Raw genomic sequence first — 16,229 nt, 5'->3', positions numbered from 1 at the left:
AGCTAATAAGGAGAAACTGAAAACTAAAGGGCAACAGTCATTATGCACCTACACATCCAAAACAGTGGCAAACTGCCAGACTAGCAGTAATTCAAGCAGTAATCTACTCTTATCTGCCCAGCTTTTTCAACAGCCTCCTTCAAGGCCAACAGTCAATAAGCAGCTACTCTGAAGGACAAAGGGAAAGGAAATAACCAAAAACAAAACAAAACAATTACCACCTGACCAAAAAAGAGGAATGCAACTGAGTAGACTACTACAGACAATAGCAAAAGTAAGCACTCCTTCAGTAGCTGCAATACAGATGCAGACTGTAGGGATAGTAACTGTATCTAAATGGATTAGTGGAACACTACAATTAAGTTCTTGTGTTCTGGAAGTGGAACAGTTGTTAAACACAGGAAGAATCCTGCTGAGGTCAACACCTGCCCATACAATTCAGAAGTGCAACTGACACCCACAGCACTGCAGCTGAAAACAAAATACAACTTACCACCACCCAGGTAAACACCATTAAGTTCCCAGCTAGCAGGAACACCTTTTCCAGCTGTAACTTGTATCAAGAGTATTTTGTCATCTTTAACTCTCAGTGTGGGAATCATACCTGCTTTATAGCTTGCTGAAGTTTTTCAAGATTTATTTCTTTGGCTTCTTTTAGTAAAGTCTTTTCATCCATCTTTAACATAGAAACTCTGTACTGGCATAGTTCCACCACAACCACATCTGGCTGCACTTCTTGTATTGTCTGAAAGAGAAGAATGATATATATATATATTTAAGTTATTAGTGTTATTTAACAACACTAAGTGTGTGTGTATATATATATACATATACACACACACACACATAATTTTACACCAGTTTAAGAATGACTGAAGAGAAACAGCCTATGTTGATACATTCATGAGAAAAGGATCTTAAAAAGCACATTCCAGCAATCATTTTCAAGTAAAATAACAATGAGAAAGCAAGACTTCCCAAACTAGCTATTTATTGAGAAAAGTGAAGAAGATGACAGTGAAATGCCCCAGCTACTAGATGCTATGGGACAGGAAGAAGGATAACAAAAGAAAATCGTGATGTTCAGCTTCTTTCTTTCACATTAGCAAAGTCCCTCTACCCACACCCTGAGACCACTCGCAATCTGACTTTAAAAAAAGGCTTTATTAAGAGCCATAGTTGATGATTCTGGTACAAGATTCCTTCCCTCCTGTGATCCAGAGAATAAAGCCACTCTGAATTGCAGGTTTTGCATAAATTCTAGTATGAAATAGCTCCTAGCTCCACTAGTGTTTCCAACCCATTTGTATTTTGGACCACATTCTCAAGTTTTGGGCAGCGTGGTTTTACAGCTCAGTACTACACATCCCATGCACAAAGAAGCTGAGAATTGCAGTTCCTGTTCTAAGGCTTTGCATCTTCTCATCAAATTCTCATCACGGTAAGCAAACAGTAACACTATGACTGTCTGCATTTGTCCTTTAGAGGACAAATAAATATTTGAGATTGAAGAGCATTGCATTTCATAATAACCCAAGATAATATGGCTGCCTCTTTGCTCATCCCACTGTGCTGTCAAGTCTTCCAAAAGCTCATTTGAAAACAGGATCTAGAGGCTGCAGCAAAGAACTGAGTCAGACTTCATTCTCCTATGTGATATTTTTAATAAGTCAACATTAGCAACACAGTGCAGGAAGGTTTCCAGTTCAAAACTACCTTCACTACATCCTTTTTGCTGCTGTCACTGAAGTGGGCTGTTCCAACCACATACACTTTAGAACCATCCTCAGTGTCGAGCTCAGTCACAGTGCTTGGTAAGGCAGGTTTTTTCTGCCTCTTCTTCATTTTCATCTCCAGCAGAATTTTAAATGCATCTGCATCAGCTGCAATTGTAAAGAAAAAAGAAAAGCACAGATGATTATGAAATGCAGGTAAGAAAGACAGAAAACAAAAATGTCGCCACTGAACAGCAGAGTAGAGCTAAAAGGCCATCGATTTACCACTGTAATCTTACATTCATTTCTGAGGCTACATCATTGAGAGTGCCACCACTGGAGAGGCTGCCTCCAAGCATGGGTCTCAGTCCAGGTTTTCTACCCTGTGGACACTGGGACAGGTTGCCCACGCAGTTCAGTAAGGAAAAGAGAAGCTGTGTGGCAGGTGAGGCGGACAGAGAAGCAAAGAATACTTAGAAAAGGTATATACTAAATCAGGAAAAAAAAATAAAAAAAGCATTTTTTCATTTCTAGAGCAAAAACGTTCCTTTTTGGAATCTTATCTGTATAAATGATAGAAACATATGTATAGTGCTATGAGTATGCTGGTAAAGTAACCCGTACATGCTGGAGCATGTAGGATACCTACCAACATGAAATTTAGCCTTCTGTGTGACTAGCACACCAGAAATCTGTATACAATTGAAAATTAAAACTTAATAGGCATTTGGGTCAGAAAATCAACAATTCCCCCATGGTTTCAACAACAAACTAGGACCATATTGGAATAAAATGAATTCAGCCCATGTGTATCAAGCTTGCCATAGAGAACTGAAAGAGTTAGTTCCACCACTTTTGCTTATGGAATACCAAAAAGCTCGTCAACTGAGAGAGAGAAGTGTCAATTTTACACCAACAGGAAATACAGAAACTTTGCAGGAGTTTTCTTTAAGCTGTAGCGGATCTTATAAAAAACAGACAAACAAACAAGCCATCAAGGAGGAAAATAGATTTTTGTTTCCATGGCAAGCTGTTGCACAAGTCAGCAGAGACTTAAAGTGATCCAAAACCAGGAACCCCAAAAGAAAAAGGTCAGCATGCACTTTACAAGAGGGATATCTCACACACACACACACAATACAGTCTCCTACCATACATTCTCTATCCTTTCATGACTCTGTTTTACTCATGCTGTCCCAGTTCTGTTCTATAAATGTTTCTCTCAAAGGAATGCACATCAAAACCAAAACAGAACCAAAGCCACCCTCCAACATCCTTTTTAGTTAGCATTTAGCAGCCCACTACTACACTGTTAATACTCAAGAACATGGCACGCTGTAATCAGTATGGTCTGATCTGCTGCCATAGCAGATGGTGATGCTAAGGAGGCAGTGAGGAAGACTCAACTGTAAAAAGGAGAAGGGGTAAGGCCAAGGCATTTGTGGTGCTCTCAGCATCATCAAAGCAGCTGTTTAGATCAACCAAAATCTACCTAATCATACATATGGTCTACTGGAGCAGTCAAAAGTGGGTATCTAAGGAAGAGTATAAGAATCAGGAAAGCACGCACACTGCTTCCTCCAAAAGACCTCCTTATCTCCAATCATTTACGGCTCAGATTACTTGAGCTGAAAGTGGTTTCTGCATATTCTGTAACCCTTAAAGGATTTCCATTCTGTTAATTTTTCCAGCCTCCACCTCAAACACACATTCAGAACTGGACAGAATGATGCTTCACGTAAGAAAAAAGAAAAGCTCTTATAACAGCAAAGTAACAGATGTTATTAAGGATATAATCAAGAAAAACATTCTGAGGAATGTTTTTTGTTTTAATGAAACCAACTTCTAAATCTGAAGAAAAAAGAATCATAAACAAATCTCCTTTAGGTCTCAATTATTCTTTGGGCTTTTCCCATAGCTTTACTTCACACTCAGTTTGCTCCCATGATTGCTTCTTCTCAAAGCTGTGGTTATTCAGCAACTTTAGCATTAGAGTTAGGTTGCACTTAATGTGAAAAGCATGAAAGCAGCAAGACAACCATCATTGCTCTTTTCAAATGTGCCTTATGCAGTTGGGCCTCTCTACAAATCATGAACAGATTAAGCCAACATGATCTCATTCGCATCACCCTTTTGCACAGAGCCCCATCCTTATTAGGCAAGGAAAAGGCATGGACATTTGGGTTAACATGCTTCCAACAGGACACACCCTCCCCAGCCAAGCCAGAAACATACAGATACTCTGCGATACACTTGACGTTTCCTTTGGGCCATCTTCTGGTACATCAGAGGAGGACATTGGATCTGCAGCAGCCTGTATGAAACAAATTCAAAAGGAAGCTGGAAATCATAATGAAATGCTTTAATGCATCTTTCCTCTTGTGAGTTTGCTCGATTTGAGCCTACACACAATATTCAAGCAACTAAATAATTTAAGCAGTGTCAACAGTGCAAAACATCTGTGGTTTTCAGCTGTTTTTCTCTGAGTTGTTTATGAGAGACAGTGCGTACACCTGACATGATGTATAAAAATGTCTGACTCTGGAATAAACCGAACAGATTTACAGTAACTCTAACGATGATGTAGAGATCTGTGTTGGAAACCAAACCATGCACTGATTATAACACCATCCCACTTTTCAGATCGGATATTTCATTTAACTAGCAAGTAGTCAGCATTAATTTTGTTATTCTTGATAGACTAATAGCTCTCAAGTATACACAGGTCCATTCGTGAAGAGTCTGCCCAGGTATTTCATACTGTTAGAGTAAGTAAATATACAACAGGCAGACTCAGCCTTGCAAAATCCAGGCATACACTGACTTTCATATGCAGCAGAAACGAGAGGTGGAAGGATGTGAAATTAAGTGCTTCCATGTTTTTGCCCGCTACAGGATGAGAAGGGGTGGAGAAGATTTACAGAGCCTGACTTTAAAATATTATCACTCCAAGTACATATCATGTCTTAGACCTGAAACTCCTAGAACTCTCCTAACAAAAAGCAGTATTAAAGAGTCAGCAAGCAAGTGGCCAAACTCTCCTGAAGGATGACAGCCTTTTAACTAGAGACCAGTGTCATTAAAATTCCTACTTAACCCGGCAAGCTTTAAAACAGGACTGTACAAAGCACATACCATTGCTAAGAGCTTTCAACAAGAGCACTTTCTTCTCACACTCCATTGTTTCAGACAGCAATTTTTAGATAATAAATCCTACGTGTATTACTGTGGCCCCACTGAAGGTAAGGCAAGATTTATTACTGCATTTCCTGGAGTAAGACCAAGAGATACAATGGGTCTACAGTACTAAGCTGAAAGCATTTGCAGCAATGTGCCATCCTTTCACTACAAAGCAATGCCTGTTCATGGACAACAGCAAACTGGAATTACACTGCAAACTGCAATTACACTCTCAGATTTAATTAAACATCAGCTCAGCTTTTGATCACAACATATGGCCTGACTCTACTGTTTGCATGCCTAAATCTAGTCACAAAAACATTCTGAAAGATTCTTCAATATAACACAGAGAATTAGTTCTGTCACTTATGCTGGCATTTTTATCGTAATGAGAGTCTGTTTTCTGCCCTCTCCTCCCCCTTTTATTTATTTAGTTAGTTTTTTAATAAGTTAACAGGACAAAGAAACACATGAGCCAACACTTGTACTTCTTAGACAAAAATGCAACTAAACTTCCCTTATCACACTGGAAAAAATATACAAAAGAATAAAAGGAATGGAATAAAGAACAAAAAAGCACCTAAGCTTGATTTGGCAAGGTATATAAACTATGTACACTGGAATCCAGTCATATATGAAGGCTGCTCCAAAAGTAATGCCTCCTATTTTATGATGTTGGCCCACGACATCAGAGGCAGATATTAGTGCTATGACAGTAGAGGTTGAACCTTCCTGCCAATATTCCATTGGCAGAATAACTTTGTTGCCACAGACAACATCAGTCAGACAAATGGCATCTGACTTGGAAGTGTGTGTGAAGAAAAAGGGTGACAATGAATTCCTCCATTCAGAAAAATAGCACTCACTGACATTCATTGATGCTTACTGAGCTATAGACCAAACAGAGGATGAGAGCTCAGTGAGGTGGTGGGTGGTGCACCTCAGTGGGTCACCTCCACTGGTACAGGTTGTTACAAGCGTGGCATGCAGGCTCTTATTCATCACTGGTTAAAAGGTGCAGCAAATGCTGGTGGCTGTGTTGAAAAGTAGTGCTTCGTAGCTGAGAACTGGCTCTATCAAATAGCGTTACTGTGCTCTTTGTATCTGTTGTAGTCTCTATGGAAATAGATAGGAGGCATTACTTTCAGAGTGACCAGCATACAATCAAGCCATGTAATTTAACACAAAAAGACATTTTTTTCTCCAAAAACTTTAACAGATTAGTCTACTTTGTGCAATTCTTCACTTACAAGTCAGTTACTACAGAAGTCTTGTTTAAGCTCTTGCAGCTGTAGGAAAAGGACCCTGAAAAGAACGTAGATGTGGCAAAGCAATAGCAATAAACCCTTCATTCCTCTGTTTTTAAAGGGGTGTCACACTGGTAGCCCTGATCCCTGACTTTGCAGACCTTCCCTATGTATTAACAGGGCTAATGTAGAATGTCAGCCCTTCCTTCAATTATACTGAGAAGAAAACCTTCAACTCCAATTCCTACCTCAGGCTGTTGCTCCTCTTGCATCCCTGGAACGCAGGGTTATTTTCACCAGTCTCACAAGAACTGCAAGAAGTAAAAGGAATGGATGAGAATCAAAAATTGATCACAAAACCCATAATACTTATTGACAAACCAGGAGAAGGGCTGGAAGCAGAGGCAGCTCTACAAACTCTTTGACAGAAGCTGTAGAAAGAAGAGCAAGAAACTTAATTTGTACAAACATCACCTTTTCAACTCTGCTGGGAAAAAAAAGCCACCACAACGTCAGCAGGGCAAAGCTGCCTTGTCTCCTTAATCCAATTTTTGAGTTGGCTCTAAAACTGGAACACAGCCTCGGTTTTCCACACATACTGAGAATACGTGGAACAACAACAAGGTTCATGGGAACTCTGAACGTTTTTTCTTAGATTCTGCAAAACTGCCCTTTCCTTCCCATTCATTCATAAGCAGTCTAAAATACAGCAGCTGTCAAAAATGTTTCAGCAATAGCAAAGATCTTGTTCAACCAGGTTGGTGCTCTACTTCATCCAAACAAGGTATGAGTTTAAGACAATTTAATGTAATTTTTGGAATTGTCTATATTTCATCACAGCAAGGGATGACAGAAAAACTGTCCCAGTCTTAATCACCAACTGGGGAACCGCACACATTATCACCTGGTCTGTGTCATGTTATCACATACAAGTTTACAACTATGTCAGGGCCAGGACATTGGAAGAGGCACATTTACGTGAAAAACTTGGGAAGTGGGTTTGCAGATCTTTGGTGAATAGTTTCTGTTCTGCTTTCTTTGTTTTGTTTTAAGACCCATTCTCCTGCACGTACCCTCCAAGTTCAGAAGTTATCCCTGAAGCCAGCAAAGCTCTAAGACTTGGCTGATGGCACATAAGGGGATTGCACAAGATGCTGAACTTTTGATTCATTCTGCTTATTCTGTGATCCCACTAAACAGCAAAGCACTTGCAGAAGAAAAAAACAAAACGAAAACCACTAAGGTATTTTGGGTTACCTCCCTCTGACCCATTCCATACATGCCAACAGTGTTCTGTTACACCACAGAGAAACTGCTTGTGCTGGGCAGCTTTGCACGCACTGGTGACACCTGGCTATATTCTATCAGATTTCCCCCTTCCCTCGTCTCTCTCCCTGAAAAGGAAACGAGCAATGCCTCCCAAGGCATCTTGTTCTTCCCTCCACACATGCATCTCAGAGACTGTCAGGCAGAGAACAGTTGTGACCCCTTATCTGCCCAACACATTTCAAGCCCTGTTGCCTGGGGACACATTTAGTTCCTGCCCCACACCAGTAGGAAAGCTGCTGGGGCCTGGTGGCTGCTTTCCAACATGCAGCCATGGTGGAAAAGACTCCCCTCTGCCAAATGCAACAGCTTCCTGAGTCTGATCAGCGCTCTGCCCTGGTTTCCAGTGAGTTTTTGAAATGAGCTGTACTGCTTTCACTGCTTTCTAGCTTTGCTTAAAAGACAATTCTATAAAAAGAGTACTTGGCTGGGCAGCAAGCAGCACACACGTGTAATTCGGGCAGCTGGCACCTCTTCCTCTGCGTGGTACTGAGCGGCTCCAGCAATTCTCGCCTTGGCAATGCCTGTGCTCGCGGCCCAGCAAACAGGACAGCACAGCTGTAGGGCAGGTAAGACAAACCTGAGCAATCAAGAGCCTGGATTCTGCTGCCCTTTGGAGTGAAAGCTCCATGGAAGGTAAAACTGAGACCTTGCCTTCTCTTTTCTAAGGGGTCAAGCACAGGAAAGCCAAGTTTCACAGCAAGCTGGAAGGGCAGGTGAAGCCATGTAGCTCTTCTGTGCTACAGAGTTTTCAAGACCTCTCTGCAAGCCAAGCGGCCCTGGGCTGACACATAACACAGCGACAGCCCAGCCACAGCCCCTGGTGGCATGGCAGGCTGTCCTCACACTGTCCTGCCTCAGCTGGACCAGGCCAGGCCGGAGACACTCTTTTCTCCTCCCCGTGGCCTTCCAAGCTCTGGTGAACAAATACCTCCATGAACAGCTGAGGCAGCAAAGCTGAAGGGACTGTATGGAGCAGGTATGTGAAGTCAACACTGTTCTCTTAAAGAAAGCACAACTAAACACACCACACAACATGCCCAGCTACATCACTTCAGGGCACACTTTGAAACTCAGCTCTGAAGTTTGAATAGAAAAAGTGTTTTTCTGCCAGCAGACCTTAAACACAAACTGCAGTTCCAGGCTCAGCTGCAGGTCTGCCTGGGTTTGAAAACATGTCTCTTATCAACAGGAGTGCTGTTAAAAATAGTCACCTGAAAGTTTCAGTTGAAGAGCAAAGTTTTAGACAGAAGAACCCAGTGATTTTCCATCCAGTGACATTTTAGAAAGCTTTACCCCCTTCTCACCACAGGTAAGTGATGTATACAATACTAGAGGGAACACATCTCTGAAGTTTGTCTGTGATAATAAGCACTCTGTATTTTTAATCTGAGACATGCAATCTTCAGAAAAATCAAAGGTGGTCAGCACAGCTCCCAGTTCCAGCAAAGCAGGGCTCCAATCTCTGCAAGGAACCCATGGCACAGCAACAGGAGCACAGGACAATCTGCTGCTGCTTTCTTCTAGATGGTCCTTCAATACTTAGGTCTACTCTGTCACTGGAAGTACAACTTTCCACAGGGAGCCATTTCTGAATCTCCCCCCCCACATTTAGGAAGTGCTTAGATCAGATTATTCAGTCTTATTAAGGAAACCCTTACAACTGGCCGGCAAGAGCAAACTAAACAACTGTCATGAGAATTTGAATTCATTCCAGCTCTTGTGTAGTGCAAGCAAAGACAAGGACAAAATACTTCCAATACCAGGGGAACAGCTGGGCAGTGTCCTCCACAACACAGGAGAGAAGATGTATGAGGTATCACTCAGGTATCTTGCAATCCAGGCTGACCTTGCTCATCCATGTGGAAAATTCATCACTTCTGCATATCCATATATATCTTCAAAGATATGTGCATCCCACAACACTTGAAACGTTAATCTTGAAACCTCTGAGAAAGGACTACATGTTCTTTTCTGTTACAGAGATAAGGAACTGAAGCATGTGAATCTGCAAGCACTTCCTCCCAGTGTGTCCAATGGCAAGACAAAGGGTGCTGATTCAGATCAAAGCCTAGCAAATGTGGGTAACAAAGCTGTAAGGCTGTCAAATCAAGCTCTGTACCTGCTAACCTGTAGGTGAATGTTAAACAAAGCTGGCAGAGTGGCTGGAGTTTTGCTCATTAGGAGGGAGATCTGCACAGAATTGCCTCTCTGTGAGAAAAGGGATCACTGAAGATGAGGGGGCAGGGGGTGGAAGGGCTGTCAAAGAGGATGTGGGGAGAACCTGCCAGGAAACAGAGGGAAACTGAACCACAGGATGTAAAGCCATAAGCAAAATAAGGTGTTTGGACTATTCTTTACCATGGTCTGTAATACATACTCTACAACATCTCATTACCTCAAGTTCCTCTGCTTACCACAGGATTGGGCAGAAACATGCCAAATCGACTAAATTGTTCTCTTCCAGCTACTTCATAGGCCATTAAGAGGTGCTCACAGTTTAAGTTACATACTGAAAACGTTAACTAAGACAGTGCATTTCTTTCAAACAAAAAGGGAGATGGAGCTTCTAGATGAGATAGCACGAAGTTCCATCCTCTTAACTACCAGAGACTCCCTCACCATGGACACAGCTCTCCTGCTGGCAGCACCACCACTTCTGGCTCCTGGAGCCAGAAGAAACAAGACAGAGCCTGACCCGGTGCTTTTCAAGCCTGGGTTTTGCCTCTACTGTTTTCCTGAGAGGTCTACTTGACAACTGAATATCTGATTCAATCTTTTTTATTTAATATTACTGAATTCAACCCTAGGGGCCCTCCATTCAGCAGGTAATTCACAGAACTGCTCTTCATGTTTGTAACTATGAGCAAACAAAGCCCTTCACTCAAGCCTGAAGATGTCTGGGCAACAACACGGCGATTTTTGAGAACACCTCCTGAATTGCAAGCTTGAAATCATCACCTTGGCAGGCACCAATTCCCACCGATGCCTTCTCCTTGTCCCAGCACACACAGGGCAACCATTCACACTCCCCTACACCTTGAGGAGTTATTTATTTATTTATTTAACTCCTTCCCACTCCATCTCAGTTAAGTTGCACAGCACTCCCCAGCAGTGCCACTGCTCCTCCTGCACAGTGCTGACAAAGGCAGAGTGAGGAAGTGCTCCCTGCCGCGCCATTTCACATCAACCCTCCAGCTCTCATTGGGTAAAGCAGCTCCAGCAGAGCTTTGGGAAACCTGCTGATGAACTGCTCACACTGAGCAACCTCAGCTGACCAAAGCGCTTAGTTCTAGCTGCATATTTAGGCACGTGAAACTCTTAGCTCTCAGTTTCAAAGAGGTACACTCACGAACCAGGGGTGCTATCATGAACATTTACAGGCTCCAGCACATTGTCTGCCATTGAAGAACAAGCGGCCTGTCTCATTTTATTTCAACTTCTTGCCCCGGTGAGAAAATTCAGACAAAATAGAGGGCAGAAAGCTGGTCCTTAAGGTGCCCTCCTGCTGCATCTACATCTGCTTCCTTCAGGCAATGATTCAAGTGAATCAATCAAAAAGCTTTTTTAAAAGCTCTCACGTACCCCCATACAACACGCTAGTCAGCTACTCTTTAAAAAGACTTTTATTGAATATTTTGTTCCTTCTGAGGTAGACAGAATCAGAAACAGCATTTGTTTTCCTCAACTTGTTGAGGCTGCAAAAAGGAAAAAGTACTTCACTCCTTATGCAGTTATTCCGCATTGTCTGTGTTACATGAAGGTTGTCAGAACCAGAACAGTAAGAGCCACAGAACTTCTACTATTAGTTTCACATTTTATTGAAAGAGAAAGGCAACTCCCGTGTTTGGTTTTCCTTCCCCTTAAACAAATGTGTTTATATCACTGCTCTGAATGCTTCCAGTATTCAGCAGCATTGAGCAGGATGAGCATCCACACCTCAGTGTAGGGAATGTTAATCCTACAACCTATGACGTGGTTTTATTACATGTGCTTCTTTATTTTACATACCCAGAACTGAGACATATCAATACCTAAGCACACCTACAGATCATACCTGAGGTATATATGGTTCAGAGCCTATGGAAGCTTTCCAAGCAGTTCAGATTTGCAACGTGAATTTTCCATTGTTTCTACATCACTGGTGCTTCTAAAGAAAGCTGTCCATCCTCCACAGCACTGGGGCAGCATCTCCTCACAGCGCCCTACCAGCACAGCTCACCCCTGCTCAGAGGCACTGTGGGATGCACAGCTTGGGCTAAGGGCTGAACCTGCTGCAAGAGCCAGCTGCCAAGTGACAGTGAATCAGTACATCTCACACCAGCTACAACCAAGCAGAGCCAGCCTGTGCAGGACCACAGGCACAGGCTCCTGACCAGACCTGCAACACAATATTCCTCACCAGAAAGCCTTTGTGCTCCTCAGACACAGCAGCACACGCATAGTGACATCTGAACACTCAAAGTGCGCTGCTTTCCTTTCATAGCCTAAAGCTGCTGTTCCTCAAGCAATGGCATCTGGCCTGGCTGGTGTAGCCAGCATGCTTGATTCACAGCATGCTATCACATGGGTATATCCCATTTGAATGCCAAAACCCATTAACAAGATAAACTACATGTACACAGCAAAGGCTATTCAACATTTCAGAAGGTACAGATACAACCTCTGTCCCACTGACATGCGTCTGCACTTGTTACTATCTGGAATGCCTACAAAGCACCTTCCACATCTCACATTTGTTCCTCTACAAAGGCTGAATCAATCAATGGATACACACTTGTTTCAGTAGCGTCTGCTTTCATTGCAGCAGATGAAGTGTTTAAGATTGATGAGACACCTCCCATGTTTATGCACAGGAATCCCAGCAGTGTTTACAAACAAACTAACGCTGGCTCCAAATGGTGCCTCTTTTCTCTATTGATAGATTCCTCGTATTCAGAAGGACGCGTCAGTAGAAATCTGACTGCCAAATAATACAACAGCCACTAATTCAGGAATGGGAACTTCAAACCCATCGCCATAGTGACCTGCTTGACATACCGCGTATATTTCTTTGACACAACCCACGCCTTTGAAACTCAACTGAGCAACTGGGGCTGTGATCACAGATGGTCGCAGATCGCGGCTCTGGTTTCTCGTGACTCACAAGTTTATAAATTTCATAATACAGATTCTACCCTTCGAGCATGAATGAGAAGTTCCTGCAGAATCATCCACCTAAACGCAGGCACTCGCGCATCAGAACCGCTGTGCGTTTGCATACTTTAGAACTACAATAAATGAATGCAGCTGTCTATGACTTATTTGAAAGGAGGTACTGGAACATGAGAATATCTGGACTGGGACATCGATGCACTGGAAAAACTTTTATCTGATGTGCTGAGAACACAATCGTTCTTTGTCCCTGAAAGGGAAGGCACTGTCATCTTTGTGCTTTCAGAAATGATAGCTATTTGATTGACAAGGGCTACTCACTGAACCGAGTGAATATGAGACAAGGTAATTCAGAATGTGGGGTGGACTGAGCCATGGACAACAGCACAAAACAGCACAGTTGGGAGTCGGGCTTGTTCAGCCTGGAGAAGAGAAGGTTGCGGGGTGACCTCATTGCAACCTTTCAATACCTGAAGGGAACTTACTCCCAGGAGGGGAGTAAACTCTTCAAAAGGGCTGACAATAGCAGGACTAGGGGAAAAGGATCCAAGTTGAAGGAGGGAAGATTTTGGTTGGATGTTAGGGGGAAGTTCTTTACTAGGAGAGTGGTTAGGCCCTGGAACAGGCTGCCCAGGGAGGTTGTGGATGCCCCGTCCTTGGAGGTGTTCAAGACCAGGTTGGACGGGGCCCTGGGCAATCTGATCTAGTAAAGGTGTATGTTTGGTGGCCCTGCCAGGCAGGGGGGTTGGAACTACATGATCCTTGAGGTCCCTTCCAACCCGGCTCATTCTGTGATTCTGTGATATACAATTTGAAGAGACTATAAGAGGTTGCTAATTTAGAAACACAGAACAGAAAGACCAAAGCGATGCAGCCCAAGTCTGGTCAGCTGCCCCAAAACTTGTACGATCCTAGAGCCCACACATTAACCCAAGTTAATTTTTCCTTTTATTCAGGTATGAATCATCTGGATTTGGGGAAGATTTGTAACCAAAGCTATTTCAATAGACTCCCCTGTGATCGGCAGATTGAGATAAGATACCCGTTCAGCGCATCTCCTCCCTCCAGGCCATTCAAAACAATCAACCAACCAAATAATACTTTTGGTCCTAGGAAACTCTCAGCAAAGACCAAGAGAAGCCACACAGCTGCTGCGTGCACAGCTCTAATGAGCCCCATTAGAAGCAGTGCTTTCACCCACTTCATTCATTACTTACATGCAGCCAGCAAAGGAGGCGGGAAGAGAGAAGTTCTGCTACGGCCAACTGCAAAACAGCTGCAGGAGCAGCTTCTTAAAGCCTGTGTTTGTGTCTGCTCCAGAAGGCACGTGCCAGTGGCTGTGTGCTGATGCACTCAGGAGCTGGGTCCTCAGAACACTGGCAGACACTATCATTCATTGATTTTATTATGAACACTTAAATGCCCTCCTTACGATAGTAAAATTGAGGTTTTGTAGAATGACAAAGTTTTCCCAGCTGCCAAATACATTATTTATCAGTGCTCTTCTGCCTGACCCTTCCATCCCAGTCTCCAAACAGCAGTCAGGAACAGGCTGATGGACTCTTTCAAAACACTGAGGCGATCACAAAAGCTGAAAACATCGCTTTATGACACTCACTCACATGGTAGCAACAAGGCAGGAGACACAGCTCTCACTGCAGCAGGGAACTGGGGAACCAGCGTCAGGTTTCAGGACACCCAGACAAAGCAGCAGGAAGGCACATTAATCCCAGCCCAGCAGCCTCAGAGGCAGGAGCCCCACACCAACACCAGGAACACACAGCAACCAGGAGAACGATCCTGCTGCTGCACTGCTCACTGACTGCGTAAAGCAGCCTGAAGCCAGCCAGTAACTGAAAAACAGATACTCCCTCCAAAGATTATCGCTATTTCTGTTCCTATCTGCCACGCTCAAGAAGCAAAACCCCTACCCTCAGCAATTCCTGTCCCTGTTTCTTCACACACAGGCCTTCCACTGAGAGCTATTTCACCATCCTGCTGAAGGACGGCTCCTGGTTGTGCAACACAAGGACTACAAATCCCAGTGAGGTACAACCCAGTCTCCCTGCACAGTGAACAAGAGACCATTTTCTACCTTCATCGGCATTTGCTGCTGCCCAGTGCAGTGTGGGCTCACTGCTTCTCACTCCCCTCCTGCACAGACTCACACACCTCTGGGGGCAGATGTGCAGCGCTGTGCTACCCACACAGACAGGGTGGTTCTGCAGACAGCCTGCAGGGCTGAAGTAGGAGACAGAACTCCCGGAGCTCCAGGGCTGTGTCTCCCACAGCACGATATGTGGTGTCATCACCATGTTCCAGTTTGTGTGTGTACAGATGCTTAGTCCCTGCATCCCCCGGTGAATCCAGTCACAATGCCTACAGCATCAACCGAAGGGGGAAGAAAGAAAAGGAGGTGAGAGCCCTTGGAGTTTATAAGCCCTACCATTTAACTACAGTAACACCTTGTTCACAGCATCTCAAATAGGAGCAGCCCCTCATTAGAACATTCAATAACTGAAGGCCTGACCTCAGAAGTGATTTGTATCAGAAACCTGTCTGCAGCCACCATCCCACTAACAGTCACCACTGCCAGACCATCCCAGCGAGATCTCCCTGAGAGACGAGGGGGGCTCAGAGCAGCAACTGTGGCAGGTCAGGGGGAGCTGCAGGACCCCTCCATTACAGGTGGCGAAGAACCGGCTGCGATGTCACATCAGACAGCTGCAGTCACACACTGCTCCATTACATCTGCTCCTAAATCACAGAATGACCCGGATTGGAAGGGACCTCAAGGATCATGTAGTTCCAAGCCCCCTGCCTGGCAGGGCCACCAAACATACACCTTTACTAGATCAGGTTGCCCAGGGCCCTGTCCAACCTGGTCTTGAACACCTCCAAGGACGGGGCATCCACAACCTCCCTGGGCTCCTCTCCAATCTCTGCCCTCCTCTTTTATTCCCCCATTTTCTAACGCTGCCCCAGATCTCTTTTGTCACTTTTGCTATGTAGCAAATAAGGAGAAAGAATATTCCATCTCTAGATATAGTACTAGAAAATACAACATTTAGATGAGTCTCCCAGAAATAAGATGCCAATACCACTGTGTGCTATTCACAGCAGCAACGTTTCATTATATTTACCACATGGAAGAGAGACTGTACTAATAGCTCTGAGTTCCCCGTCACTGCACTGAGTAACATCTGAGCCTACAGCCACATTGTGCCGGGCACTGCCAAGGCTGCCTGACAGATTCACAGCCTGCAACTCAAGCCACCAAAACCTGAACAGTCTGCTGTACACCCAGCCAGCAGGGCACAAAGGCCACAACCTAACCCAGAATTTGCAGATGATAAACTCACGTAGCTTAAGCTAATTATATTTGTGCATTCTTCCCCAGCTACGTAAGGCTTTGTGCAACACAGCAGTGAGAACCCTGACACCTGGTTGCTTTCCTTGTTGATTCGCAGTTGGTTTCCAGGAGGACACACGGGCTGGAGAGCAGTGCCTGCAGCTCCTGGGGAAGCGATGGCATGGCAGCAGCCCGCTATCCAGGCCAGCAGCCGCTCCTTGCCCCTCCTACGGCCACGCGGTGCTACCGAAGTGG

The 16,229-nt window shown here is 44.1% G+C and overlaps 1 protein-coding gene across 3 annotated transcripts in view; it reads right to left on the bottom strand.

Moving 5' to 3' along the window:
• TRABD (TraB domain containing) overlaps positions 1–16,229 on the bottom strand; it is a 31,108-nt gene that overhangs the window by 14,259 nt on the left and 620 nt on the right. For 2 of the 3 annotated variants that reach the window (XM_015852461.2, XM_015852466.1), the window contains exons 2-5: positions 6,391–6,453; positions 3,951–4,029; positions 1,717–1,883; positions 605–745 (exon numbers count right to left, since the gene is read on the bottom strand). In XM_015852461.2, the coding sequence (XP_015707947.1) occupies positions 605–745; positions 1,717–1,883; positions 3,951–4,029; positions 6,391–6,414 (411 nt within the window). In that variant the 5' untranslated portion in view covers positions 6,415–6,453. Of the gene's footprint in view, positions 1–604; positions 746–1,716; positions 1,884–2,014; positions 2,150–3,950; positions 4,030–6,390; positions 6,454–16,229 lie in introns of those variants that run through there. The other variant, XM_015852474.2, reaches the window with a different exon arrangement.

The sequence above is a fragment of the Coturnix japonica genome, chromosome 1, assembly GCF_001577835.2.
Source record: "Coturnix japonica isolate 7356 chromosome 1, Coturnix japonica 2.1, whole genome shotgun sequence".
NCBI classification, from domain to species: domain Eukaryota; kingdom Metazoa; phylum Chordata; class Aves; order Galliformes; family Phasianidae; genus Coturnix; species Coturnix japonica.
This window is presented reverse-complemented; position numbering and strand designations above follow the sequence as displayed.